The 27,437-nt window shown below is 39.0% G+C and overlaps 1 protein-coding gene across 2 annotated transcripts in view; it reads left to right on the top strand.

Moving 5' to 3' along the window:
• cacna2d3a (calcium channel, voltage-dependent, alpha 2/delta subunit 3a) overlaps nucleotides 1-27,437 on the top strand; it is a 112,247-nt gene that overhangs the window by 44,945 nt on the left and 39,865 nt on the right. For both annotated transcript variants that reach the window (XM_079559178.1, XM_079559177.1), the window contains exons 4-11: nucleotides 703-762; nucleotides 9,842-10,004; nucleotides 16,319-16,450; nucleotides 18,044-18,255; nucleotides 19,192-19,266; nucleotides 20,888-20,977; nucleotides 21,713-21,826; nucleotides 25,520-25,598. In XM_079559178.1, coding sequence (XP_079415304.1) covers nucleotides 703-762; nucleotides 9,842-10,004; nucleotides 16,319-16,450; nucleotides 18,044-18,255; nucleotides 19,192-19,266; nucleotides 20,888-20,977; nucleotides 21,713-21,826; nucleotides 25,520-25,598 — 925 coding nt within the window. The remainder of the gene's footprint in view (nucleotides 1-702; nucleotides 763-9,841; nucleotides 10,005-16,318; nucleotides 16,451-18,043; nucleotides 18,256-19,191; nucleotides 19,267-20,887; nucleotides 20,978-21,712; nucleotides 21,827-25,519; nucleotides 25,599-27,437) is intronic.

The raw sequence follows: 27,437 nt of genomic DNA, 5'->3' as shown, positions 1-27,437 counted from the left end.
GAAAGGGAAGTGCATTACCAAACTCATAAACACCAGGAGCAGCTGTGAATGAGAGCAGTGACGAGCTGCACAAGTTACACAGTCGGGAGGAGATCGAGGCGCTACGTGTGCCATCGACAAGAGAGAACCTTGTTTAATCATTGTGATCGGACTGTTTACATATAGCAAATACAAACAATGCACTAAAGAATAACCCATCGAAAATGTGTGTTCTGTGTTTTATATAGTGAACAACTTTAGGTTTCGGGCTGCAAGAATGAAAGTCACAAAATTCTCTGCATATCCTATATGTCACTATCGTCTTCTGTAACTTCATATTGGCAATTTTGGACAGAGAGCTATTTTCTAAAGAATGAGAGTTCACTTCGCAGAGATTGAGGCAGCACATATAGAGTTTGATGATATACTCTTACTGTGTATGCCGCCGTGTGAGAAGACAGGTGCGCTTGCAAATGTAGATGGACCCATGATAGACCCACAGAAGCTGAGAAGGTCATTACTCCGTCTGCTGAAGCGTTTAGGAAAATCGCTCTCTACGCAGGACACAAAATGACTGTCCGCTGAGGAGTATCAGGGTTGTCTCGGTTCTGAGCTCCACTTACAGAACTCCTCCTCGCTTTTGGTTTGATAAGACGAATCTTGCCTTTCTTTACATAAAAAAAACAAAAAACGAAGTTCATATTTATTCTTCTTGTTTTACAGAGACTGGTGGAGGCAGCAGAGGAGGCCCACCTTCAGCATGAAGAGGACCCAGACCTGCAGGTAGGATTAACTTGTTTATAAAAAAGACATATTTGATCATGAATACATTGCCTTAAATCTAGACCCAAAACCAAGCGTTGTCTTGTCCAGTATAAAACTTTGTGCTGTGAGTGGCTTAGAAAACGTATGTTAATTAGTACAAAGTTTGAATGTCTTAGTGAAAAACACTTATTAAAAAGTCATCTAAATTCTCCTCTATGCATCAAACCCTGAATTGTGCAAAGTGGAAGCTGGAAATACATGAAGTGCTATATCTACCCACTCGTCCTCATGTAGCCTCTGTTCTCTCTGCTTCAAATCCGCAAGAGCTGCTTTAACTTTCACTCCAGCTTAGTCCTGTTGTACGTTTTGTGGTTGTTTTCACTGGATGCCAATCTCTCAACTGTTTATTTTAACGAGGTGGGGTCATAGTTGGAAGCAGAAATATAAAACTTGATGCTAAGCCGACAGGGAAGTCTAAAACTCCTTGAACACTCTGAAGTCTTTGCCTGAAGTGGGTAAGGCTCTGTTTACTCTGTCAGCTCTTAAAGACCTTATAGTAAATGCCCTGTGGTTTGTGCTGTCATGCACCATTAAAGATCGATTACTGGATTTAACCCCTTGATGTTATTATAGTCGCTCTGCACTTCAACTTCACATAAATTGTAAATTTTACAGCTTGGATTATATATGTGGTGTAAAATATTATTAAAATTCAAAGGCCGTTTAATGAAACAATGTGCTATTTGTTGAATAGCATGTAGCATGAGCAGTTGCTAACAAATATTAAAGTGTTGTATTAGAAATCCCATGAGTGGATTTGGAATGCTGCAGGAGTTTTTTTCCCCCTCATATTATATTAAATGGTCATTATATATCCTCCTGGGACAAAGCCCATGCATTTTTGTCCTCTGTAGTGGACATTGGTCTTTTGTCTTAGAGCTTTCAAACAATATATAATTTGTTGGGGTGGCTCTAACTTGATTTCAAAATGGCTGAATTTTAGGATCAGTCACATTTTATGGATCCAAACTTACTCAGAGTTCTAGTTTCTGCAAAACAAGAGGCAGAACCACATCAATCTTACACTTTCATGTACAGAAGAGTCTTGTTTACTTTTATAATACAATTAATGTATTGTAATGGACATCCAGATGTGTCTTCTCGTGAAATCTAAATCTCTATGAGAAACTTATGGTTGAATGAAGATGAGAAGCTTTTGTAACAAATAGTGACAGGAGAGTCCGACTCGGAGCTGTGAATAGATGAGCTGAAGGCCCAGTATTAGAACAGGGCAGTGGAGGTTCAGAGGAGCAGAGGACACTGCAGGCCCGGCTCTATGCTGTGGCACTAGTGTCGATTATGGGGCTCAGGGGTGATTAAGAAAAGGTGTGTGAGCACTTTCTGTGGTTCTGTTAACAAAAACAGACCCCATCACTGCTCTGTTACACACTCACATCCCACACACACGTCACACCTGTAGAGACACATTTACAAGCGCCAGACCATAATCATAATCAGTATGGAGGGGATTTTAAACTCAACTCTAACCTTAACGTAACCTCATTAAATGTATTAACTCTCTTATAGTATATTGATTTGGTATTTATTGAGTTATGTCAGATTTATCAATACATTCAAATGTATACTAGGATTTACAATAACATATTTTATTATAGCAACCTCTACAAAGGACATAACATGAAAAATATTTTTTTAAAAATAGCTGTAAAAATAATCTAAATTGTTTATTTATTCAACCTTTTAACTCAAATAAAGACATAGAAATCAAAATACATAAACCGTCTTTCAGTCCGGGACACAGAAGGATTTATTTGTCAGGACTTCTGACTTTGAACCCATTTTCCTTCAGTGTGTTTTATTTCCACATTGCATGATGCTCTTGCATCACATTAAGCCCAAGTGCAGCTGCAGAAGTGCTTAATTTATGCTTTTCTAAAACCAACTCAAACCTCTGGTATAGGCCCTCATGGGACCCTTATAGACCATTTACATTACAAAAAAACAATAAATTACCCCAAAGTGAAAGTGTATCCTGAATACCTTATTTAATCTTAAAAAAAAACATACATATGACTGTGCAGTCTGAGCGATATAGGAACATTGTGTGGGCTCTGTGCTTTGTGCCAATAATTACTTGGAAGAGCCCACAGTGTGTCTTTGTTTCACCTGAAATTGTGAGGCTTGAGTCCCAAAAGGAAATGACAGAAGAAACTGAAATGACAGTCTTATACAAAATTCATCGGCACCAATCTAATTAGTTGAAGTTTTATCATAATTTAGATTCTTATATACACATTTTTTGCCTTTGTTAGTATCAACTCTTTTGAAGTGTAAAGGGTATTTAAAGTTCATATGTCAGATAATCTAATGATCACTTTGATGGCATGAAGATTAATCCTTATTTTAGACCAGTTAAAGGTGCATTATGCAACTTTTAATGTAAAAAAACAGATTTATACTAGTGCGTATTGGACCGTCAGGGGCTGTATGGGTGGTTAGTTTGGCGCCTTTGCTTTACATCCTGGCGGCTCCTATGATGCATCAGGATCAATTTTATTTCAGGTTTTTTAGGATTTCTGGTTGGTTTTCGGAATGGAATGGAATGTATCCATGGATACTGTTCAATCAGCAGAGAAAACCTAAAAAACGAGAGAGTCCAACAGGCCACCGGGATGGTGAGTAAAGGCACTATGCTGACCACCCAAGCATCCGCCGGGTCACTGAAAGCTCAAATACGTATTAATGGCAACTTATTTTTTTTACGTAAAAAGTTGCATAATGCACCTTTAAGTTACTTTTTGTTTCATTTTTTAGATTTTTAGATTCTTAACACTGACAGATAGAGGTAGAATAAGGTCAATAAGTAAGCAAACCAGAGAAAACTGTAGGCTACATTTCGGACAAAATTGTGTTTCAATTTATCTGAGTTTGCAATTGTGTTTACGACGCTGCAGTGTTTAACCCGTCATGTCAGACATGCACCAAATGAAAGTAATGCGTGTGAAACGTGAGCACCTATTGCCAACCAAATCCTCAGTCATCATTTGTCGGGGCGACAGTGGCACAGATGGTAGAGAGGGTCGTCTCATGATCGGAAGGTCAGGGGTTCGAATCCCACCTCCTGAAAGTGCACATTGTCGTTGTGTCCTTGGGCAAGACACTTCACCCACATTGCCCCCAGTGTCTGCGTACATTGGTGTATGAATGAGAGTATGAATGGGTGAGTGGATCCTTGCTGTAAAGCGCTTTGAGTGCCTAATGTAGGTGGAAAAGCGCTATATAAGTTGAGACCATTTACCATTTACCATTTTGCACGTGACACCAGTTTAGGGACAAGCAAAATGAGGATCCCACAAGGCATTATCAAACCAACATGGTTTTGATTCAAGTCCTGATGCATGAAAGAACCAGATTTGTGTTTTGCTCTTATTGTGGGAGGTTTTGGTTTCCAGGCGACACAAATTAATCCCTACTTCACTGGCTCACACATAATATTATTAATAAGAGATTCCCTCAGCGTATCATTGTGGATTGGGTTGTGTGTATTCAAATTAAAGCAGGTTTTTCAAGCCACAACAAGTCTGAAAATATCGGAGCAGTGTATAAAATGGAAATAAAAGTAAAATGATATTTCTTACATTTTTGCCAATTTGCTCGACTGATACAGTGATTGAGTCTGGTGGCCGTGGCATCAACTACATTTCTAGAGAACATACATACAGGAAGCGGAGTAGCAAATTGGCAAGGGGCGAAAGTGTGTCGCTGATGCAGTGTTATTCGCGGCTCCAATAATAGGTGCATTGAGTTTAGCCTGGTAAACCACACCCACATGATTTCTGCACGAAAGAAGGTGGGTCTGGACACACACGATAAACAAGGGACTGATCACAACCGTCACAGGGAATTGACAAGGTCACTCACTGAGCCGTTATGTTGCAGTTCTAAATTCTAAGTTATTAACCAAAACTAATCATTTTGCCTCCGCACTCTCGTCTGTTTATATTCAGTTCAGATTTTTGTGAATTGGACTGCAGCTGTCGTCATGTCCGCTAATTGCTGATTGGTTTATTTCACTGACAATCCAAGAGCTGTGACCGCAAATCTGATTATATATATATGTATGTATATATTTATATATTTTTTAGACACACTGGACAGACCTTGGATATGGAAAAAGCTACTTTTATTGTGCATTTATGACACAATGGTGCATTTATGGCACACAACATTGGAGGATGAATCTCCAATTCTGAAGTAAATTTTTGAATTTTCACCACGATGCTCCACAGATCCCAGGAGGCGTAGAAGGACCAGGGAGGGGTCGCCAACACAAAAGACCGCAAGTCTCTATCACTTCTGTTCCAAAGTTATGTCTGAAAATAGACAATGTTGGAGTTGGTGGTAGTATGGCCCTAGCCGGCCGCCTGGGTCACCTATGCCCTGGCTAGATAAATCAGCCTGTTGATTATAACAGTCGATATAGGCATTTATAAGCATTTATAAGGTTTGCTGATATCACACAGGGACACGTTATACCTGGTTTGACTTAGATTCTTCACATCTCACAATCTTAAGCATTTTATAACAGACAGAAGAGCAATAATTATTATTTTCAACCATGATTCAGCGGCGATAACACTTGTTAATGATGCAAATTGGCAATGGAAATGGAAATGGTTACATGTTGGCATTTAACTGTCATTAGCATGGTTTCCATATTCCATATTGGCCAGGCCCTAACTGCCATGGAAATTAAAAGTAAGATTATGTTAAATTAAATATGAAACGCGTGTCGACTTTGTTCTTCATGTTGAATTGACCTATGGTTGCAGATTTTTATAAATTTTGAAATAAAACATTTTCCTCTTTGTATCAGCTTTCCTGCTTGTTGTTGTGCCTGCACCTGTGTTTAGTGTAGAGCTTTGATGGTGGCCTTTATAATAAGGCTTTTAACAGTGGTACACAGCGAATAGATGGTAATTATCAACCAGCTGAGTTAAAAATACATAATGCACGCTGTAGGGTGAAACCTCCTCCATCACTATTTGGTTTATTATAAAATGTTTGTGTGTGTGTTTTCTCCTCTCGCTATTGGATACATATTTGGCTGGCAGCGTTTTGATAGGAATTTCCTTATCTATCCTTTCCAGAGCTCTTCTGCTTCCATGTGAAATTGGCACGGTAATCTTCTGTGATTTTCCTCCCTCGCTCTCTTAGCCTCTGCGCGCGTGTACTGTAAATAGGAAAGCACAGAGCAAAGCAGTGTGTTCCCCCGACCAATGAAATACTTCCTGAGAGGTTTCAGACAAACAGCCAATCAGCAGGCCTGGTTCTGGAGTAAAGAAGTAGCTATTTTCAAAAAGGGAGCTGTGGTAAAGAGTTGATAAATCTCATACTGACCTCCTGAAGTGGTCACAGTAGTTTGTTTGTTTGTTTGTGCCACCCACTTACACAGTGATGATGATATTTACAGCTCAATCAGTCTTCAAGCTGCTCATGTTGTGTTCACTTTGATACCTGCATCCATTTCCCCCGCTTTGTAGAAATGGTGCTTCTTCCCAAATCCCATCCAGGAGACCATGGGTGGGACCTTTAGGTTCTTTATTACGTCCTTATTGTGTGAATATTACAGTATTAAAGTTGTGAAAGCATACATCTTATTATTATGAATTAGATATTTTATTATTTTTTTCAGTACCTTGGAACCAGAGGGGACTCTAATGTTACATATTTTTACTGCCAAGAGAAACCTGGCTCACACTTTAAGTTGCTGCTGCTATTTAGTAAGAATATTAAAACATAATAATCATCATGAAAAGATGCTAGGAGTTTAGCAATGCATGTAACAATGACAGTGCAAGTTTGAGTCTATATTTCTCCGTGGCGCGTGCCATGCGTGTATGCGCGCATCCAAACAGGGCGCATGTGTGTCATCATCACTTACTGTTAAACTGAAGGCTGTAGACACTCCACACCTATACCCTGTACAGTTACATCCTCCAAAAACACATGAAATCGGTCTTTGTAATGGTTTCTCCTGCAGATGACCAGGCTGAGGTGAATTATTCGAAAGATCCAGAGCACCACAGAGGTGCAAACAAATACGTACATTCAAATCCTGGTCATAATCCGGCCTCAAAAGCTTTTTCTCCAAAAAGTACAAGCAGAATGTTGTCCAAGAACATTCACACATATTTTTACGTTTAGAGCACTACAGTTTTGTTTTGTACTGTGAGCCAACAGGCTTTAAAAGCATTGCCAATTTTATTCTGAGATTACAAATACTGTCTAATGGTGAACATTTAGGCTATTTTATTTCAAAACCAACGTATTATTTTTTACACTGTACTTGCACCATGAACCAAACTGAGAGGTAGCTGAACCGTTACACCCCTAATAGAAGCCAAATTTAACAATGTAAAAAATGTGTAAAAACATTTGTTAATTTCTAGTCCTGTCCTTGTCCTCCGCACACTGAGTGGGATCTGGTGGGCGACGCTCTCTCTGGGTAATGCACTAAGAAGTTAAAGATCAGCTTGTTAACACATGATCGGGGAATGCATTAGTGGCTCCAGCGCTCCTTCACTGTTAATGCTGTGATGGCATAATTGACACATACACCCACCGGGAGTACGCACAGCTGCACACACACGTCTACACCCGTCTGTCCGCATTAGCCAACATTACACAGCATCAAAACTCTGAGTGCATTTTTAATTACTCTACAGCCATACATGCACAGACTCTAAATACTCTCTTCAAACCAGGGGTGTTCATATTGAATTAATTGATTTTTAATTTGCTGTACGGAAGGGTAAAGATACCATCAGAGTGTTATGGACAAATAACTAAAAAAAATGGCAACTGACTTTTAGGATAAGTCTATAATGGGTTTCTAGACAATAATGACAAACTTATAAAATTATGTTTCATTATTTCACAAGAAAATATATGAAATGTAATGTAGAAAGACGTCTAACATTTAACTTACATTAAGTAATTGTTTGCTAAATAGACCAATTAAACGATAATGAAATTAAAGAAAATGTGCATCTCAACCACAAACTCATGTCCCAGCCTGAGGTCATGCCTGGAGGTCACACTGGGAAGGACATTTGGCATAAAATGGCTGTGATCTATCCACTGCTATCGAAACAACTTTTTTTAAACTTCATCCAATATGGTTTGCATTTGCATAGTGGTTGGTTTCTTTGTTGATAGTCTGGAAGAACTTGTTTCATATTGAATCTTATATGCGCTGTATGCATGAGGATTGCTTGATGTTTACATGTATATAAATAAATTAAAAAAATCATTTGTTTATTATTTGTTATTTTATTATGCAACAATAGTATGATTGGAGTTCAGAATCCATCAGCCACAAAAGACAGCTATGCAAATTTGAGTCCACATCTGGTACTATGCTTCAGCTTTATTTGGACATTGCATGTCGTTTTTGTGATATCTACCAGGCAAGGGCTAATGAGAGTCTGTAGCAGCTAAATAGAAGCGTGAATAGAGCAGTGGATAGAGAACTACACAGGCGGGATGTGCTAATAAGGGCAAAAAGGGGACAGCACAGAGACACAATGGGGCCTCAGCTGCTGCAGGTGGAGCTGCCTCTGACTCAGTTTGTTGGTGCATCTGTCCTTCGTTATTTTTTTATAGTGAAAGTTCTCAAAGTCAACATTAAACATGTTCAATACAAATATAGGCTTGTGTACAGTATATAGGATAATACTGTATGTCTATGTCACATTGCAGTTAGCCAGATAGATTAGATACAGGTATTGTAGGGCACAGGGTACTGGATAGAAAGTTTATGACAGAATGAGTTGTTTCTATGAATGAAGGTCAGTATTTGTGCTTCCTCAGCAGATCCATGCCTGTTTAGTGCATGACTTGTAATACAGCAGACAAGATGAGAGAAACAATGTTTAGTCAGCACCACACAGACATCCATTCAATCACATGCACTGTATCCGCTTAAGCCCTGCCCTGTTTGTCACTGAAAAATACTGATAAAAGTATGATATAGGCTGTTTACCTTTTGTGCCAAATACAATGTATATTCCTGTAACTCAAACTTTAACTTAAAAATAGCAAATACTAAACCTTTAGTGAATTTATTGACATCAGTGTTCAATACCAATTCCTTGTGAAGCTTCAAAACAGATTGATCCGTCAGTGCAGTGTTTCTCAGCAGGGTTACAAACAGGGACCTCTAGGGTACTCAAGCACTATTTGCATATTATCTCAAAAGAAAACCTATTAAAATGAGATTGTTCTGTTAACAGTGTGAGTTTGAGTGTTTACAGATACAAAACACTGTCTTGTTACTATCAAATAGAAGATATTTAGAGTCTAAGGCCCAAGAGGTATAAGAGTCAAGAGAGTCAACCAGAAAGTTTCACAACATCGTATTGACTCGTTATCAAGTCACGTTCCTGAAAATCTGCCAATCCAGAGAGAGTGTTACGCTGTCATTCATATTTGATGTAAAAAAAAAATTAGAAAGCAAAATACATAACATGTTCTGACTTCCTTAATATAGCTACCTTGCTATTATATTGAATATCCCCACATAGACAAATATTTATGGTCACACACATGTACAATAAGGATAAAAGCATAACCATGTTTCTTCATCATGTACGATTCTCTTTGTCACCAGCCTTAACTGTACATGCTTTGGTCCTGCGCTGGTCTCCTCGTCTTCCTTTTGTCTGCATGCAGTCACAAGCTCTATATTTATCAAGCCATATGATTTATTAATAGTCTCTCCAGTATGTACCGCGCTAAAAATACATGGGAGGCCTAGCACCACGGGCCCCATCTACCAGTGAGACTGTGCATAGCCTGCAGGAGAACAACTCTGTCAACTCAGCATCTCCCCACCGTGACAACCAGAGAGCCTGAGGTGATCCGGGGATCATGTTACTAAAGTGCACGGCCTGATCTTACTCAGCACTTGGTCATCCCTTACTGTGTGTCAATAGCACACTGTCAAATGCAGGGGATGCTGATTTTTTGTTTGTTTTTGTAACAAGTCTCTATGTTTTTCTTGTAATTGCAGTATGAATACTTCAATGCAGTCCTGATCAACGAAGTGAATGAAGAGGGGAACAGTGTGGAGCTCGGGGGAGAATTCATCCTGCAGCCAAATGACCATTTTAATAATTTATCGGTTAACCTCAGTCTGAGCGTGGTGCAGGTCCCCACCAACATGTATAATAAAGGTACTGTATATTTGTCATTTTCTAAAACATGCTAATAAGGAGCAGTAAATGGATTGCAACACCTGAAAGTAGAAACAGGCAATTCCAAACGGTATTATAAGATGCAGAATTGTGCAGGGAATAGAGCTATTTATCACAACAGGAAGGAAATTTATAAAAGTTGTTGGTAAGTCAGAAGGTTTGCACATGCAAAAACCAATGAGTATGTTGGTCCGCACAGTGGCAGAGTAGTTTGAGGTGCTTCTCACCTGCCTTGACCGCATGGAGGTCGCTTTTGACCATGGTGAGTATAGATTCTCCCCACTGTCCTACAACCCTCTGTAAACATCCCAGGAGAATATTAACATAAAATTACCCAATAGTGCACAAATGCCTGTGACTAACTGGTCATTGTCCAGGTGTATCCTGCCAAGCTGCACCTGCTGATGATTTGTGTGAGACATCGAATTACTGTTTGGCTCGTTTTAACCAGTCCATCAGAATCGATGCATGAAGGATATAGAGATTTTGCATTGAGGAATGATCTTGAAGTTAAAGGGATATTTCAGGATTTTTTACATAGGGCATCAGTTCCTAGTTATGCAAGTATCCTACGTTTTTTTTTTTAAATTCATGCAGTCCTTATACCGTTGCCATATCTGATTTGTAGAAAGCTCCTTTGTGAATTCCACATGTAGCAACGCCGGCCGCAGGTAAACAAACTACTGTAGATCCGGTAACCTAGCAGATTACTCCGCTGCTGCGTAGCTTACAACCAGGACGCTGATGCTGCTCAAATATAAGTTATTTTAAATGCAAAATGGTTATGTTTAAAAAAAAAAAAAATCAGTCAAGACAGACATTTATATTGGTAGTCTGGTGTTATAAGTGATTTGCCTCAGGTGCACTGTGCTTGGGTCAGACTGTTTTTAATGCAGGCTACTAGTTACCATAGACATGCACTAGCCTAGCAATCGCCTAGAACCACTTAACTCTTCAAATATAAGGACTGCATGAATTAAAAATATATATATGTATATCTCCAGAAATCAACAACACTCTGGATAACAAGGAAATGAGGCCCTATGTCAAAAATCCTGAAATATCCCTTTAAGGTTTTCTCCTGCCTCATTAGCAAATACTGGAGAAGATTCTATGTATTCATTTATGGACTGTTTTTCCAGTTCTTTGTCTTTTTTTTTCTTTTTGCAAATATTTTTCAGCATAATATGAAAAGCACCTTTACCATTTGGTGACAGAGATACGACTGTAATAAAAAATAAAAAAAACACCCATCCTAATTGTAATGTAACTGCAATTAAGCTGTTTGACAGTCGTCCAAACAGGCCAACTGTTAGACCCCCAATATTGAAATTTTAGTTTCCTTTTGACCGAAACACGATGGGAAAGTGCAGGGTGGTGAAGTAAATGAAACAGGAAGTAGGTTAAGTCAGACTGATGGAAGGTCTGAAGCATATTAATTACAGCCAGGATCGACGTGAGTCTGAGTGACAGAGTGAAGAGCGAAGTAAAGACAAATGAATGGAGGTGCATGGAGAGTGGAGCCCATGCAGCAGCTCAACTAAAGTAAGAATGATATGTTTTTTCATTCACAGAAAAATAAGCAAAACAGTGGTTTGTATTAATTCCTAAATGCAGTCAAGTAAGTGTGACTTCAATATAATAGTGGGAGGAGTAAATAATAATTATGAAACTTTACAGCGCACACTATTTTTGAAGTTTTCTACAACATGAACCTTTTTAAATCAATATCTGCTGGAGAAAATGGACACTTAGAGCAATAATTGACTTTACTCAGTTACCAGTTACCCCAAGTTTGGATTTAGCTTTTAAAAGTGTAATTTAGCAACTCAAAATGATCTAACTCATCCCCGCCTGCTGAAAAGGTGCACTTAACTGAACCACAGGCCGCTCATTGACAGACCTGGGACTGAGCAGAGTTGAAAAGAAAGCAGCGAGGAGCTTGAGGGGGTGAGCGGGTCGGAGGAAATTCTCTGAAACTTCTGAAAAACAACTTTTCTATGCTTTAATTATTTTTGCTTTGGAATGAATTTGCCAAAGCCTGCGTGTCTATTAGTGCCGCGGTATCTGTATTGTGAGCATTGAATGAGAATGAGGCGTTTCATCAGGCTCTACACACTAGGGCTGGCGGTGGCTGCTCCGCTCTGTTTACAGTTGCCTCTCACACTTATTTAGTTCAAACATATCCTCCAGTGTTGTGCCTTTATTACGGCAATTGTTCTTTAAACACAATACAGGGTTGTTTCTCTGTGTTCTTAACAATAACCATTTGCCACGCCAGAGCTGATGGCTTGTTTTTACTAATAGTGTATGCCTCACATCTGTTGCATTACCATAGCAGGTAAGCTATTTCATTTAGAGGGTTCATTGGGTTTGAAAACTTAAAACTAACGTGTAAACTATTCTCAGTCAGTATAAAGACATTCTCTCACTGCCATTGCCTTGGATATTGACTGCTCATACCTGCTGCTGTTGAATAAATATGGTTGTTGTGTCCTTGGGTAATGTTGACCCTCTTTGCCTTCATGAATGTGCTAGTTTGACTTTGTTATTCGTAGTGGTCAGTTTTACCGCCCCCTGGCCTCCAGCCACATCTTTAAATGGGCACGCCCTTCACTCCTCGGCTGCTGGTCCTTTTTATGTTGCTTGTCCTTGCGTCTCTGTCACAAGTTGTTATCCGTGATGTGGAATTAACTTGTTTTATAAGGCCGAGAATGTGACTTTGATATCTTTTTACAATTTGTTTTGAACCTTTTTAGTTTGGATATTGTTTATCTTACCTTTTTACATTCCATTTAATGCAATTATGACTTTGTTTTACCACTTAATAGAATAGGCCGCCGTTTTTCCATACTGAGATATATTCTTACCTGAGTTTAGAAGAGTTGATACATACCAGTTCATAAGACCAGTTACGTATCAACTCATCTAAGCTCAGGTAAGAATATATCTCAGTATGTAAAAAAGGTGGCCTGTTCCTTTAACATCTTGGATTTTATTACAGCCACACTTGCATAGCCTGGTCACTACAGAGACAGAGGGGAACTTCATTGCGTGGTTGTGCAGTTTGAAGAAATTCATTCGCATTTTCAACTTCTGCAAAGCAAGATTTATCTACTGTATCTTGTCTTCTTGTTCATAAACCATATTAGTAAAAAGTAATTTTATCTGACCTTTATGTAAAAGAATGAATGAAATCGAAATCACCACACTGCTCAGCACTACTTCACAGTATTCCAATACATTTAATCATGTCTTTCTATTTTTCCTATTATTGTCCATCCAGTCACCGCCATAGACACTTCTTTATAAATGATGTCAGACGTGATGCATTGTGGGTCCAGCTCATGATCACAGAGCTCCTGGGGATTAATCTCAAGAGGAGCGTAGTTCACTTTAAAGATCCATCTTTCTAATGCACTTTACTATCAAAACACAGACAACACCACCATATTTTATCAAGGTCTATGACAGGAATATGTACCACTGCTCCGGTAAAGCCCAACATGCACGTTTACAGGCGGTCAATAACACAATGTTCTCCCCAAGACAAAGTGTTGAGCACTGGATGAATATTTGCACACGCTTATGGATTTTTGCTCCGTTCTTCTCTCCTGCCACCGTTTCTGTTCAGTAATTATTAGGGTAATCATTAGAACCATTTTACCCTCCTAGATCATTCATTTAGGAAAAATCTTTACTTTTTGCTTTGCTCGTTAAGAATGCAACAGCAAATCATGTTGCGTAGTGTGCGACACAATGTGAATCTGAAATCACACTGCAAAAAGTACTATATCTCATTTTATCATGGATTGGCACTACCACACAATGCACAACTAATAGAAAATTAAGCAGGATCATGTTCATTTCTTGCGTTATCGTCATGTGACAGGATGCATGTGAGGTTTGAACAACGAGGAGCCGTGCATTAAAACTGTATAATGCACGGTTCCGAGTTGTTTAAATCGCTTATACCATGGTCAGACAAACTGAAGCTGTTCATGTTCTATGGCCGGTTTACTTTTTTTGAAGTCCGGGGCAGGAGTTTTTTTTATGCCTACCCCTAACAGGAGTTTATCTCTTTTACCTGAAACTAGTTCCAGCTCAAATGTTTGTCGTTACTATAGAAACAGATGCAGTGGAGTGATATAGAACATGATGTTGAACATGTTGCTGGACTAATGGTGTGTTCATGTGGTCCTCGGGAACTCAGGCGAATGACTTCCCCAGCTGAGGAATTCACAGGAACGCTCGCTCAACTGGGGAAAACGACTTCCGACTGCGGAAATCAGCTGATTTCTTCTCTTATTGTCTAATGTGAGCTTTTTACACTGCTACTTTTTTTAGTTTAGAGTTAGCTGTCGTCATCCTCGTAGTAACAAAAATGCAATTGAAATCCCCGACATCAATGCGGGGAAAAAGTGAATTTATGTGATATTTTTTAAAACTAACAAACTGACATTTAGCTTGTGAGATGCTAACAACACATTTAAATGATGAGCTCAGCTAAACGCTAATCAATGTTAAAAGACCGTTTTTGTTTGATGACTTTGATGACTTGACGACTTTGCCACATAAAAACCACATGAACACAAACCAACTGGGGACAATGACGTCACATCTCGAGAAAACGAGCACTCCAGTCCACATGAATGCACCATAACTGTGGGTTATACAGTTTTAATGCACGCCAGTTAGCCAATCAGAATTGAGTATTCACCCAGACCATGGTATAACAATGCTTATTTGGCTCCCTAACTCTAACCCAGAGAGTGGTCTCCTGCTGGTGCCCCAGAGTCAGGACTAAACATGGTGGTGCGTATTACCTTTATGCAACAAAATGCAACCTGGACCAGAAGGGCCAAATTGGTGCCCTTGGCAAGATTGAACTTTGAAATATCAAGTTTCCAGCACAAAAGACTGCAAGTCTCTATCACTTTCTGTTCCAAAGTTATGTCCAAAAATCGGCGATGTTGTAGATGCCGGGAGTATGGGGTTGTATGCCTAGAGTCGGCCCTCTGGACCAGTCTTCCTGAAGATGTGAGACAGGCCTCTGCTCAAATTCTATTCAAATCCAGACTGGAATTGGCTCTGTTCAGTTATGCATATGACAACTGAAAGTATTTTATGCACTCTTTGCTTTTAATTTAATTCTATAATTACTTCTGTTTTATTTGGACATGTTCTTTTAACACACTGTTCTTGCTTTGTAAAACAGTTTGAATTACTTTTTGTATTCAGTGTGCTCTACAAATAATCATGTCCCGCCACTGTGGAAGAATCACCCTTGTCTTTGAGCAAGAAGTTGTGGGTTAGAATCCCAGTCTGGCCACTCACTGTAGTGCTTTTACCATGGGCTCTTTTCCAAGCCATTATCCAGAGTGTATCCCATCTAAGGCCCACAGTTGCTGACTCTAGCTGCCTACCCCTAACAGGAGTTTGTGGTAGACTGTGATTGGCTCATTTGACAAATTTAGAAGCAATCATAAAGTCCTTTATAGATATCAGAGCCTATATCCCATCTATAGGCTAATCCAACCAAGTCTTTATCGCCCCATACTATAACGCGCATATTGTTGTGTAAATGGGCCTGGATCAGACCCATCCTCCACTCTACAGCTATGGCCTGGCCTGTTTACTGTGCAGAGAGGCTTATTGTACATGAGCCTCCAGAAGACTAATTCAATCATGGCTTATTGGCAGCACTGTTGACAGCAGAACAAAAGGCAGGAATGGGAGATGATGGAAAATCCGTTATCTGCTCTTCATTCACTCCCCATTAGGTATTTGTTTGTCTGTCTCACTGTAATATCCTGCCTGGGTTTGACTTTGTATAGGAATATTTTATGGAGGTATAATGGAAACTGGTATATAGCCAGTGAGTGATTTTACGACCGTGACAGGCGCTTATTTTGAGTTGTGTAAACTTTCAAGTCAGGTCTCAGGTACTTCTGATTCTCTATAGGGGTTGGTAATGGCAAGATTCACCCTGAGATATGGTTAGTTAGTCCCAGGGCTGACACAGAGCCGCACAACCATTGAGTAATTCAGCCTCACCAGCTCTAATAGATGCTGGATGACGCTGATGGAGCCTGACTATAATATTGGTTGCGAGTCTGGAGCCATTGTGCACTACAGTATGTTCTTTCTTCCACATATGCTTCAGTGTTGTGTACTGCTTTTAGCTAGGATAAGTTGAACACATTTCTTTATACTAGAGGGAAAAAGTGGTAAAAACTTTAATATCAATGATTAATAATATCATGTTGTTATTTCGTGTCTTCAAATTCCAGATTCTGCAATTGTCAACGGCGTGTACTGGTCTGAGGCTCTGAATAAAGTCTTTGTGGATAACTTTGAAAAGGACCCATCTCTCATATGGCAGTACTTTGGCAGCGCAAAGGGCTTTTTCCGACAATACCCAGGTAAGTGTCTGTTTACCCGCGTGGGAGTGTATCACATTGTGTCTGCTTGTATCTCTGTGATTAAGTTGCTGCCTCCCTGAAGTATCAGTGTGTAGGTGTGCTCTGTGATTGTTAGACAGCGACGAGAGGCCAGTTTGTTTAGATGACGCCTTATGGAGGTGAAAGGAAAGCTTGATTTTCAATGGCAAATGAATGAATAAGTATGTTCCGGATTGTACATCATTGTTTAATATCGGAATGCAAATTGCAGTTTTGATCAAATTGTATCAAAGGCAGAGGTGGGCTGATAGAGTGGGGGAAAAGGAGTAAATCTAGGAATTAATCCTTTGCGACTTGTAATATTAGGAGAAAAATCTGAAAATCCTAAAATGTAAAGTTTTATTTCTTGATCAAGGGAACAGTTTACAGTTGACCAGCACAAAAAAGTTAAAGAACTTAATAAATCCTTTTTGTCGTCCCTCTGGGGGTAATACAAGTATTGATGGGATGATTGGGGGGTCTTTCATCTCCCCCTGGTGTCTCTGGCTAAAAAAACACAATTCCAACTTTCTATGGGGGCGCAAAACACAATGGAAACACAAAGAAGAAGCTAACAGGCTAATGGGCTAAGCTAACTGTGGGCTAGGGCCACTTAAACAGTATTTACAGCCAAGTTTGAGTGACAAAAATTATCTCCATTGTGTAATTGGATGTACAATATCCCTCTCTCCCTTTGTCTTTTGTGTCAGTGTAGTATTTACTCTCACGGACAATTAATGAGTAAAAAAACGTAACATGCTACAACACCTGCAGTGGCGCTTATGGCCTTTTGGGGAATGAGTTATTTAGTTCAGCTTTAAAATGAACAAGATATGGGAGGTATACATTGCTAAATGAATACACAAAATACATATGTGCCGACACCATTTTTTTAACAAATGTACAATAAGTCACAGATGTGAGTAGAATAAGGAGTTCATGTTCTGCTTGTCATTAAAGTATCCATTTTATACGTATTTAACATTGATATTGCTAAATAACAAATTACAGTCAACATCTAACTTACACATTAACAATTTGAAATAACCAGTCATATGAACATCATTTTAGCTGATATCAGTATTGACTAAAATGACCCCAAAAGCATCAGTATTGTGTCGATTAAAAATGAACTTGGTATCGGCCATCACTACCACACGATGATGGACTAGGTGATGGAAGTGGCAGCATTCGTTTCCTCAGCTGCTGCAGGAAGAACATCCTCTGCTGGACCTTTTTGATGTAAGAGCTGATGGTTGGCTCCCACTTAAGGTCCTGTGTGATTGTGGTGCCCAAGAAGCAGAAGGAGTCCACGATGGAGATGGGGGAGTCTGTTAGGCTGAGGGGGAACGTTAGATTCTTCTTTTTTTTTTATATTGAAAGTAATGAAAGTGGTAGCACACTGTGAGGCTGTATTATTTGGCTCCCTGTCCAATCTTCAAGGCAAGGATAGCCTTCCTTTCTTTGCCACAGCAAAAGGAACAATCAGAAGTGTAACCATTTTACTATCATCTACTAAAATACAATCTTGACGTCTTTATTTGACCATACATTTTAAAATTTCACTTTCAAAAGGCATCAAATGGAAACCAGACGAACATGGCGTCATCGCATTTGACTGTCGAAACCGGAAGTGGTACATCCAGGCTGCAACCTCTCCCAAAAACGTGGTGATCTTAGTGGACGTGAGCGGCAGCATGAAGGGACTGAGGCTCACCATCGCCAAGCAGACTGTTTCCTCAATACTGGACACTCTAGGAGACGATGACTTCTTTAACATCATTGCTGTAAGTATATAAAGCATAGCTGAATCTGGCAGATGGAAATAGTATATAATAATATTTCGTAATAATACATTTTGCAGTCCTGCTTCTGTGTTATCAAAAAGAAAATTCTAGCCATATTTATTTTGTAATTTCTTGGTTACATTCTTTGAAGGGGTAGGTTAAAGATGATGACAAAAATAATAATCAGGTGGTCATAGTACTGGCTAAAAGCTACTTCACTTTTATAGGTTTGACTTACATGCAAATCGAGATCAGAGGAAAAGCTGGGACAAATCAGCTTCCTCCTCTGTTACAGTCACAACCGGTTAGCGCCGAATTGAATGCAGATTTGAATTGCAAAACAGACAGCTGTGATTGGATCCTGCCCCTGGCGCTCAAACCATTGTTCTCATCTTTGTCTGATGAAACTCCCTTTCACTTATGTGTGGAACCACGCAAGTGTGTATTTGCTTTTACATCACACTGCAAACCCCAGCCTTTTCCTTCAGAACAAATTGCGTATTATCATCTGATATCAAATTATTTTGAGACTTGTCCATTGAGAAATGCAAAAAGACAATTTCAGCAAAAGGGAAGACCTTTGTTTAAGTTTAAGCTCATCACTTTTCTTGTTTTTGTTGTTGTCAAATATTCATTTACTTTTAACTTGTTTAGTAATTTTGTTTACCATTTTGCCGCTTTGTGACTGTTATCAAGAAAAAAAGAAATAAAGAATCCAACAAAATGAAAAAAATAAAGGGCAATAAGCTCCTGCCTTTGAAGAAAAATTCACACTCGTGCATGGATGGCAGCATTATCACAGAGAAACAGGACAGGAAGCTGTTTGTATCTTAGAGCTTTTCTCGGGGCCCTGTGAAGTTCCCACAGTTTTAAAACAGTCAAAACGATGAATATTGACTGCTGATTAATTACATTACATTCTGCTTTTATTTGCAGTATAATGAGGAGCTGCATTATGTGGAGCCCTGTTTGAATGGGACTCTGGTCCAGGCTGACGTCACAAACAAAGATGTGAGTATAATTGGATAACTTTTTTTCTTTCTAAACTTAATACAGACAAATTGCACCTTTCATATAGTAGCAATGTCTATCTTTAGCCAAGCAAAATCCCCATGTGAAATACTGTGAACCTTTTTTGGTGTGCTATCGAAAGGAAATCCATATATATATACTGAAAGTTGTAGCATTAAGTTCAAACCAGAACAACCAGAAGCTTGCACACATACTTGTTTTGCTGGGCAGTTCTGTCATGTGCAGGCCTGTGTACACCACACAGGGTTGTTTTTAGTGAGTTGGTGTTTGTTCCTAAATAAGTGTAAACTAATGCATATGGATTAGAGTGCTGTAGTTAAATGCACTGTGAGACTCAGAGGCGCAGTCTGCTCTCTCAGATAAGGGAGGCTAGAGTCTTTTACTGGAGCTGAGGGCAGCACAGGCTGTCACACTGAAGTCTTAAAAGAAACTGCAAAACTGCTTCAAAAATTGGGTCATACACACCTGTTGTCAAAGCTTTACAGGATTAGGAACTACCTGTGTGGATTAAGATTACAATATGACAGATTTGTTGACTAATATGTATGCAAAATCCATGCGCAATGGGTCATATAACATGTAATCTTTGTGCCAGTCTCAGGTGCAGATAAATAAAAGGATCATTTACATAGATTATGCATACATTTTAATATGCTCATCACTGCAGATAGGGAGCAGAGGATATGCTGTAAAAGTACAGTTAATCTTATAGTATTTTATATTTATTTATGAAGTATTTGTTTCCACGATCTTTTGAGAATAAATCTAGTTTTCTGTCAGGTTTAACCATCACCTTGATTATTAATGGTGATATTTTGTAGTAGAAGATACTGCACAAGCTGTTACTGCCTTTGGCATGAAACTCAGCAATATGAAGATTACGGATACCAACAAGGATATAGAACAATTGCAATAATCATTGGCCATTTCTGCTGGATCCTGTTGCTGTTTTTTTCAAGACAGGACGCTGCAGATGAAAGGCTTCTGACAACAACATTAACTCATTATTAAATGCCGGAGGTAATTTACCCTCAGTGAATTATCTCAGTGGCTCAATGACCCCAGTCAACACACACATTCACAGAGAGGACGCATTTCAGTCTCCTGGGGCTGACATTTCCTGATAATAATAGGACAATTTGAAGCAAAAATTAGTCCAGGTTCATTAGAAAACCCATGTCTTTACAAATGGATTGACTCATGTTTGTATTGTCTGTTTGTCTCCTAACTTTTTCTTATTCTTTCTCTTCCTCTAAACCCATACTTTTTTGTAGTAGTAATAAAAGGCAATCTTATAGACAAGTAGAGTAAAATAATTGCACAGCTGCGTTTTCATGTTTTGAAGTAAATGTAAATAAGCTTAGATTTGCCTCAATTGACCTCACAAGCAGGATTCCTGCTCGTTCCAAGTCTGAATGAAAGACATTGTAGCCTAATAATGCATAGCAAATATAAAAACACACACACAAAAACAACATTAACAAGGCTGTGAACCTGGAAAGGCCTGGAGGTTTATAACAGGGATTTAATCTGTCCCCAACAACTTCACATCTTTACATCTTTGCTGGTGCTATCTCCTGTTCATATTTTCCTTTCCCAGCATTTCCGAGAGCACCTGGACAAGCTGTTTGCTCAAGGAATCGGCATGTTAGACGTGGGTTTGACTGAAGCCTTTAATCTCCTCAGTGATGTAAGTGATACATGTTATTATCAACGCACTAAAATGCATTCCTGAACATGCACACTTTATCAGACTTCTACATGGGGGTGTGCCCAAAAAAAAATCTATTTTGCGATATATATCACAATCCACCGCAGACACTTTTTATGCTGAAGTTGTTACTTTGATTATGTCATGCATATTAATGGGTAATGTTATATTAATGAGGCTGCAGTAGACCACTGCTTTCACAGTCAAATGAGTGCCGATAATGTACAGTATGTATTTGCTTATTATGTGCAAAATGTAAATTGTCGCACTATCGGCATATTGTGAGGTTATTGTGAGCCATGTATCACATATCGTATAAAATAGTGAGGTACTCAGAGGTTCCCAGCTCGACTGCCTCATGCTCAAAATTAATTAGTGTTGCCATAATTAATGCGACAGAATCCTGTGAAAAGCCTGTAAACACCCATGACTCAAGGTACTTGACTCAGCTTCGTCTCATATGGAACAAGAAATTAATCAAAGGCAGAGACACGCTTATGTCATATCCAAACCACTTGTATCGTTATATATCTGAAAATGTTGACTGAATATGTTTACAGTTTGAAGAGGTACTTTAGATATATGCTGTACTACATAGAATAACTAAAATACATGTGCACTAAAATTATACTGTAATAAACTGCCCGAGATATAAAATAAAATAAAAACTTAAGTTTTAGTTAGTTAAGTAATTCCCTCTGTCTCTTTGTATAGTTCAATGAAACAGGTCGAGGAAGTGAATGCAGTCAAGCTATTATGTTGGTGACAGATGGAGCAGTGGACACATATGACGCCATCTTTGCCAAATACAACTGGCCTGACAGAAAGGTACAGTATTTCAACCTATTCATGTTTTTGTCTGTAATGCCAAATACATGTGGTTTGCTGTTCTCTTCAGTATTCCTAGTCAGTGCATTGTCGTCTTTCCGCATGACAAGTACTCTATAACAGGTTTTACAAATGGCAGCACAACCTTATAGCCGGGAGGTCACCAAACCAAATCTCCCAGTGTTTTTTCCTGATTAGCTTTGACTATATTGTGTTATGGCTGAGTAGTTCCCGAAAGTTTCCTGACACAAGACACAAGAGGCTATATTGAGTGAGCCCAGGATGTGGTCCGTTTACAGGGCTCTAAAACGCCTGTGTCTCAGAGGATCGCGCTGTCTCTGTGCCGTCCTGAGAGGTAATTGTGGTGCCCCTCTGACAGCCTGTGAAAGGAGGCAGGAGGGGAGAGTCATGGAGAAGAAGAAAAGGGTTATTCCTGGGTCATTTTCTGTAAAAGAGAAAAAAGCCTCTGGGTCTGCACTGCTTTCCTGCCGGGGTTGGACTGTTGGAGATTCTGGCCTGTGGTTGGTCAGGTAACAACTTCGACAACAAATCGTCTGAACTCAAAAATGTGTTGCTTACCCCCAAAAAAAAATCTAGCATGGGAGAACTGGATTTAGAATTGCTGTGCTCTACCTTCCTTCGCAAAACTGATGCCGGCAGTAAAAGATCTACATCACACAATGTTACAGTAAAGGTGCTACTTATTGCGCTTTCAAGTGGTGGCGGTGTTGTTGTTGTTGTTGAAGAATATGTATAAAAACAAGTGTTTTTGTTTTTCAAAATCACAAAATGGATATTGCTCATGTCACCTTTTTCATTTAATACTGACACTGTCTTTGTGACGTATGTTAGATTCTATATACAGACCTAATATAATATTAAAACATGCCAGTCAGGTTGGCCCACATAGGCAGCGGCCCAGGACTAACACAACATCTGATCTATGCAATTTCGTTGTACGGAGGATACAATTCAGAGCTGTGCATTACACAGTTTTAATGTGGTGTTCCGCTTCAAAGTGCATTAAAATAGTATAATGCGAGTTGTTGGTCACACAAACTGAAGCTGTTCATTTATTTCACTTTTTATGCTGTTCTACCTGAAAGTAGTTCCAGCTCAAATGTTTGTCGTTACTATGGAAACAGCTGCAGTGGAGTGATTTACTAACCTGTGGGACTAACTGTGTGTTCTCACTGACCATTGATGAAGACGGCACAACGTCATGAACCACGTGACGATCCGGAGGAAGGTGCTAGAAAGGCAGTTCCCCATTGGCTATAATGCAGCGTTGAGGCGTCGTAGTTTTTATACACTTTATATAACTAAAAATACTAAGGACAGATGGCGTACTAACTCCGGAAATGGTTATCAAGCCGGCTACTCTGGGAAACTTTGAGATTTCTGTATTTTGATCAGTTTATTTTACCTATGTTCGTTAGCATTGAGCCATCAAACATTGCAAATTATGAGCAATTATCAACCCATCGACGTCATTTAGATGAAGTCAAACCTTAGTTAGAAGTCATTAATGAAATAGTTAATAATAAGATGAACATATAAAATTGACGACTGATCCAAATGTTGAAACATATAAAAAATGTTCTGCTAATTGTGGGTCGGGTTCACTTCTCATGGCCACTAAACATCATCTAATATTTTTTTTATTATGAAGAAACTTCTGAAATTATATAAATTCCTTGATATGGACATTCTTACCTTGCCATAGTAGGCACTTGCTTCACCATTCAGACCATGTGGGGAGAAACAGCTCTATTTACAGGTCGTTTAAATCATAAGTGCACATTTGTAGGAACAGGCTCAGAAACTACCACACTTTAGGGGATTTTTTTTTGGTGCAACCTGCCACCAAATACCATTTTTGCGCGGTTGCTGTATGGACGCCCATGGAACTGCGTGAAGAATTTCCCCCATGCTTATATGGGGGACGTCGTTATTAAGGGGATATGTCATAAATACCCGGACTGCCGTCTTCATCAATGGTATAATAACCTACTTCATGCAAATATCGATTCCTAAATTACTTATTGATTATTTCAATAGATGACTAGTCACGATTAATCCAATTGCAGTCTTCGTCTTTGAGTATCTCTGGAATCATCTACCAGTACACAAACCCCTTGGCCCCGTCTCACTCTTGGCCAGAGGCTGAACAGCAGTGAGCAAATGGGACAACACTGTGAGAGAGATCCTTTTAGAGAAACCCTGCTGATAATAGAAGTCTTCGGCCTCTGCCACTCTCTGCCTCCTGACGTGAATGGGTTTAATGCTGTTTCAGTGGTATTGCTGTAAATATGTTGACAAAAGTTATGAAAAAATACTTTACCGGGAACTCCATGGTATTCTAATTGGATGATCCAGAACAAGTTTATTCTGTTGCTTCCCTTTTGCTTTTGAATTTCAAAAGTTCCCCACATTAATTCAAGTGACAGAATGTTGAGCTGAAGTTGGGAAAAGAAATATGTGTTCCTGCTTAGAAATATACAGTAGTAGTTTATTATTGAAATTGAATTGTTATTGTTTGACAATTAGAACAATTAGAAATCTCACTCTGGGCTAAGGGATCAGTCCCCTTTGAGCTTACTGCTGGAGATATTTTCTTATTTTCCAATATTGCTCAAATCTGTGAGTTTGTTTTTAGAATGGAGATGATTAGTGTTTAGAGAGATGATGATGATGATGATGATGATTGCTACTTATGAATGACAGTTTGACACATGTTCTTATTCACTGTGAAAGTCATTACCGACAATGGCCAACAATATCTGTGAGAGAAAATGAGAGTCTGGGATTAGCTACAGTTGTTTATTTTGGAAATGTGTCAGCTAACACTCTAATCTGCATCAGAATTATGACTCAAAAGGTTTAATTGAATATGAATTTAGTTCAATATTCACCCTAATTCTTTATTGAAAACAAAGAATTAGTACTGTTAGTACTGTCACAGTGCTGCTCAGTTTTGGGACAGTAACATTGAAACACCCCTCTATCTAAAATTATTGAAGTGTTTACTACATTACTCTTTTTCACCTCCAATATGGTTTGCATATACTATACACTTGAACAAACAAGCACAACAACAAACAAAAAACACACAGAAATGTACCAGCCTGTGCTGTCAGGGTGAGGGGAGGCAGTGAAAAATGGAGGTGTTGTACCAATGGCAGCTGTGCCCCCAGAGGCTTACATCTGGTCCAATCTGGCAACCCACTTTTTGCAAACATACACACACGCACACGCACACATGCACGTGCACTCACCTGCCAGATCCTCCTGCTGTTAAAGCCAGCTCAACCCTGCAGGGCGAATTGGCTTTTGCAGCAAGTATGAAAGGATTCTACCGTTTTTGGGGGGCAAATATTTTGTTTTGATTTCCTCTTTTATTCTAAAAAGTGATTCTGTGCACCCTTATCGTCTTACAGAGCCTTATCTTAATAGCTTATTCGGGATTAGTCGATAAAACGGAGTTAAATGATTCAGAATGAATACCGAATCTCACCAAGTTGAGACTTTAATATAGTCTGTAATTGCCTTGTTAAATAAAGAGAAAGGAGCAGCTAATCATTCCCAGATAAAGCATTTCCATTGACACTGTTATCTGCTATATACGGTCGGGCTGTGGGACTATCCAAATGTGATTAAAATGACTGACGTGAGCTATCTGCCTCTCTGTAGGTCCGAATATTCCCCTACCTGATTGGCCGGGAGTCCGCCTTCGCTGATAATCTGAAATGGATGGCATGTGCTAACAAAGGTGGGATGATAACACATCTGCATGAAATTGTGTGAAATTTCACCTTTCAGTTTGTATTTTGGGAGCTGGCAAAAACTAACTACAGAACAGGACATAATGTTGTTGAAAATGCAACAAGACTACACCTCATATCTTTAAACAATTCAAATAGCATTGTGTCTTTTTTTTATTTTTTATAGTATACAGAACAGTAACAAATATTTTAATTAGATTTCACTTTAGTTTTTGGTACCTTAAAACACATAAATAAGCGGACTGGAAGGGTCATTTATGATGCCTACAGCCTTCTCTCCCTATACAGACGGCTCAAAGATCTCTGAAAATCAAAAACATATCTGCAGTAGTAATTCACTTCATGAAATACTACATATTCGGGATTAGTCGGGATTATGTTTTGGTTATTCTTGCAATTTGTTAATGGAAGATGGAACAAATGTCCATATTTTAAAGTAAATTAATCATCACTGGACCTGTTCTGAGCAGCTCTGCGTTCAAAGTGTATTCATCACAGCGCCATTGATTTGGGAGCATGTTGTTAGCCAAAAGTGAAAGCTTGTAATCACCATTTTGCCATGTCTCATTACCACTGCTGCTGCAGAGAGTGCTCCAGGCCAACTAAAAATCCTTTATTATTTCAAAATTAAGAAACATAAGACAGTATGCACAATAACACTTGATTAAATTATATAAAACATGCACACTTCTTGATATAATTACAAGTCAGTTTGAATTTACCACTGAAACATGATTTATGCAATATTGTTCTGATATGATTTGCACCTGTACAGTATGGGATCTAACACACTGCGCTGCATTGCTTGTTTTTGTCCGTTTGTTTGGCACTGGCTGTGCGTTGTGTTAGTCTGGGCTCTTCACCATTTCCACCCACTAGAATGTCACATGTATGTCCTCCCTTAGTACATATAGTACCTATACTTCACTTTACATCCTCTACATGTGTGGGCAAGGCTGGCTGTGTGGAGCTATCATTCTTTAGTAGAGTCGGCTTGGCTGCCATAGACAAAATACAAGTTATAGATCATACCAAGGTTTGTGACTCTAGTTACATTTATTCAAGTACATGTACCAAGTGACTTTTTGATGTAACTGTACTTAATGGAGTACAGTATTTATTTTGTAGTATCAATGCTCTTAGTTGAGTAAAACATTTGGTTACTCTTTCCGCTGTGAGTGAATCTGTAGGTTTACATGAAAATTAAAGTGATAGTCTGTAAGATTGCAAAGTGAGGAGAGACAAAGCTAAACAGTGTCCCCCCCCCCCCCCCCCCCCCCCTCCCTCCCAGAAATGTCAGAAGTAAGAAATCAAGCTCCCTCCCCCTCCCCTCCTGATTGGGCCTGACAGGTCGGTTCACAGGAACGTTTTTTTCATTGGTCAAAGTGAAAGCCCGGGAATTCTGATTAGTCGCTGAGATCAGCTAAGAGAGGAACTTTGGAAAAAATATAATTTAATTATGGTACATCAAATTGACGGCTCAGGCGCTCAATTATCCACAATCAATTAAATGTGAAAAACATTTAAACTTACAGGCTATCAATTAAGTCAAGTTCAATTACTTCAAACTTCAATTCAATTTATTGCATCTTTTCTTTCAGATATTAAATAGCACTTTTTTATGCTAATTTATGCTTTTATGCTAATATAATTATTTAAAAGTAACATTACTATAGCTTGAGCTTACTCTACCCACATCTGGTTAGCTACAATTCCTTTTATTGTAGCATGTATTATCATATTATTAAGCGTATACTCACACCTGCCTAATATGGTCCAGTTAAGACCATATTATGTTCACACCAAACCTTTGTGTGGACAAAAGA

The sequence above is a fragment of the Gobius niger genome (genome assembly GCF_951799975.1).
Source record: "Gobius niger genome assembly, chromosome: 6".
Taxonomy (NCBI): Eukaryota; Metazoa; Chordata; class Actinopteri; order Gobiiformes; family Gobiidae; genus Gobius; species Gobius niger.
This window is presented reverse-complemented; position numbering and strand designations above follow the sequence as displayed.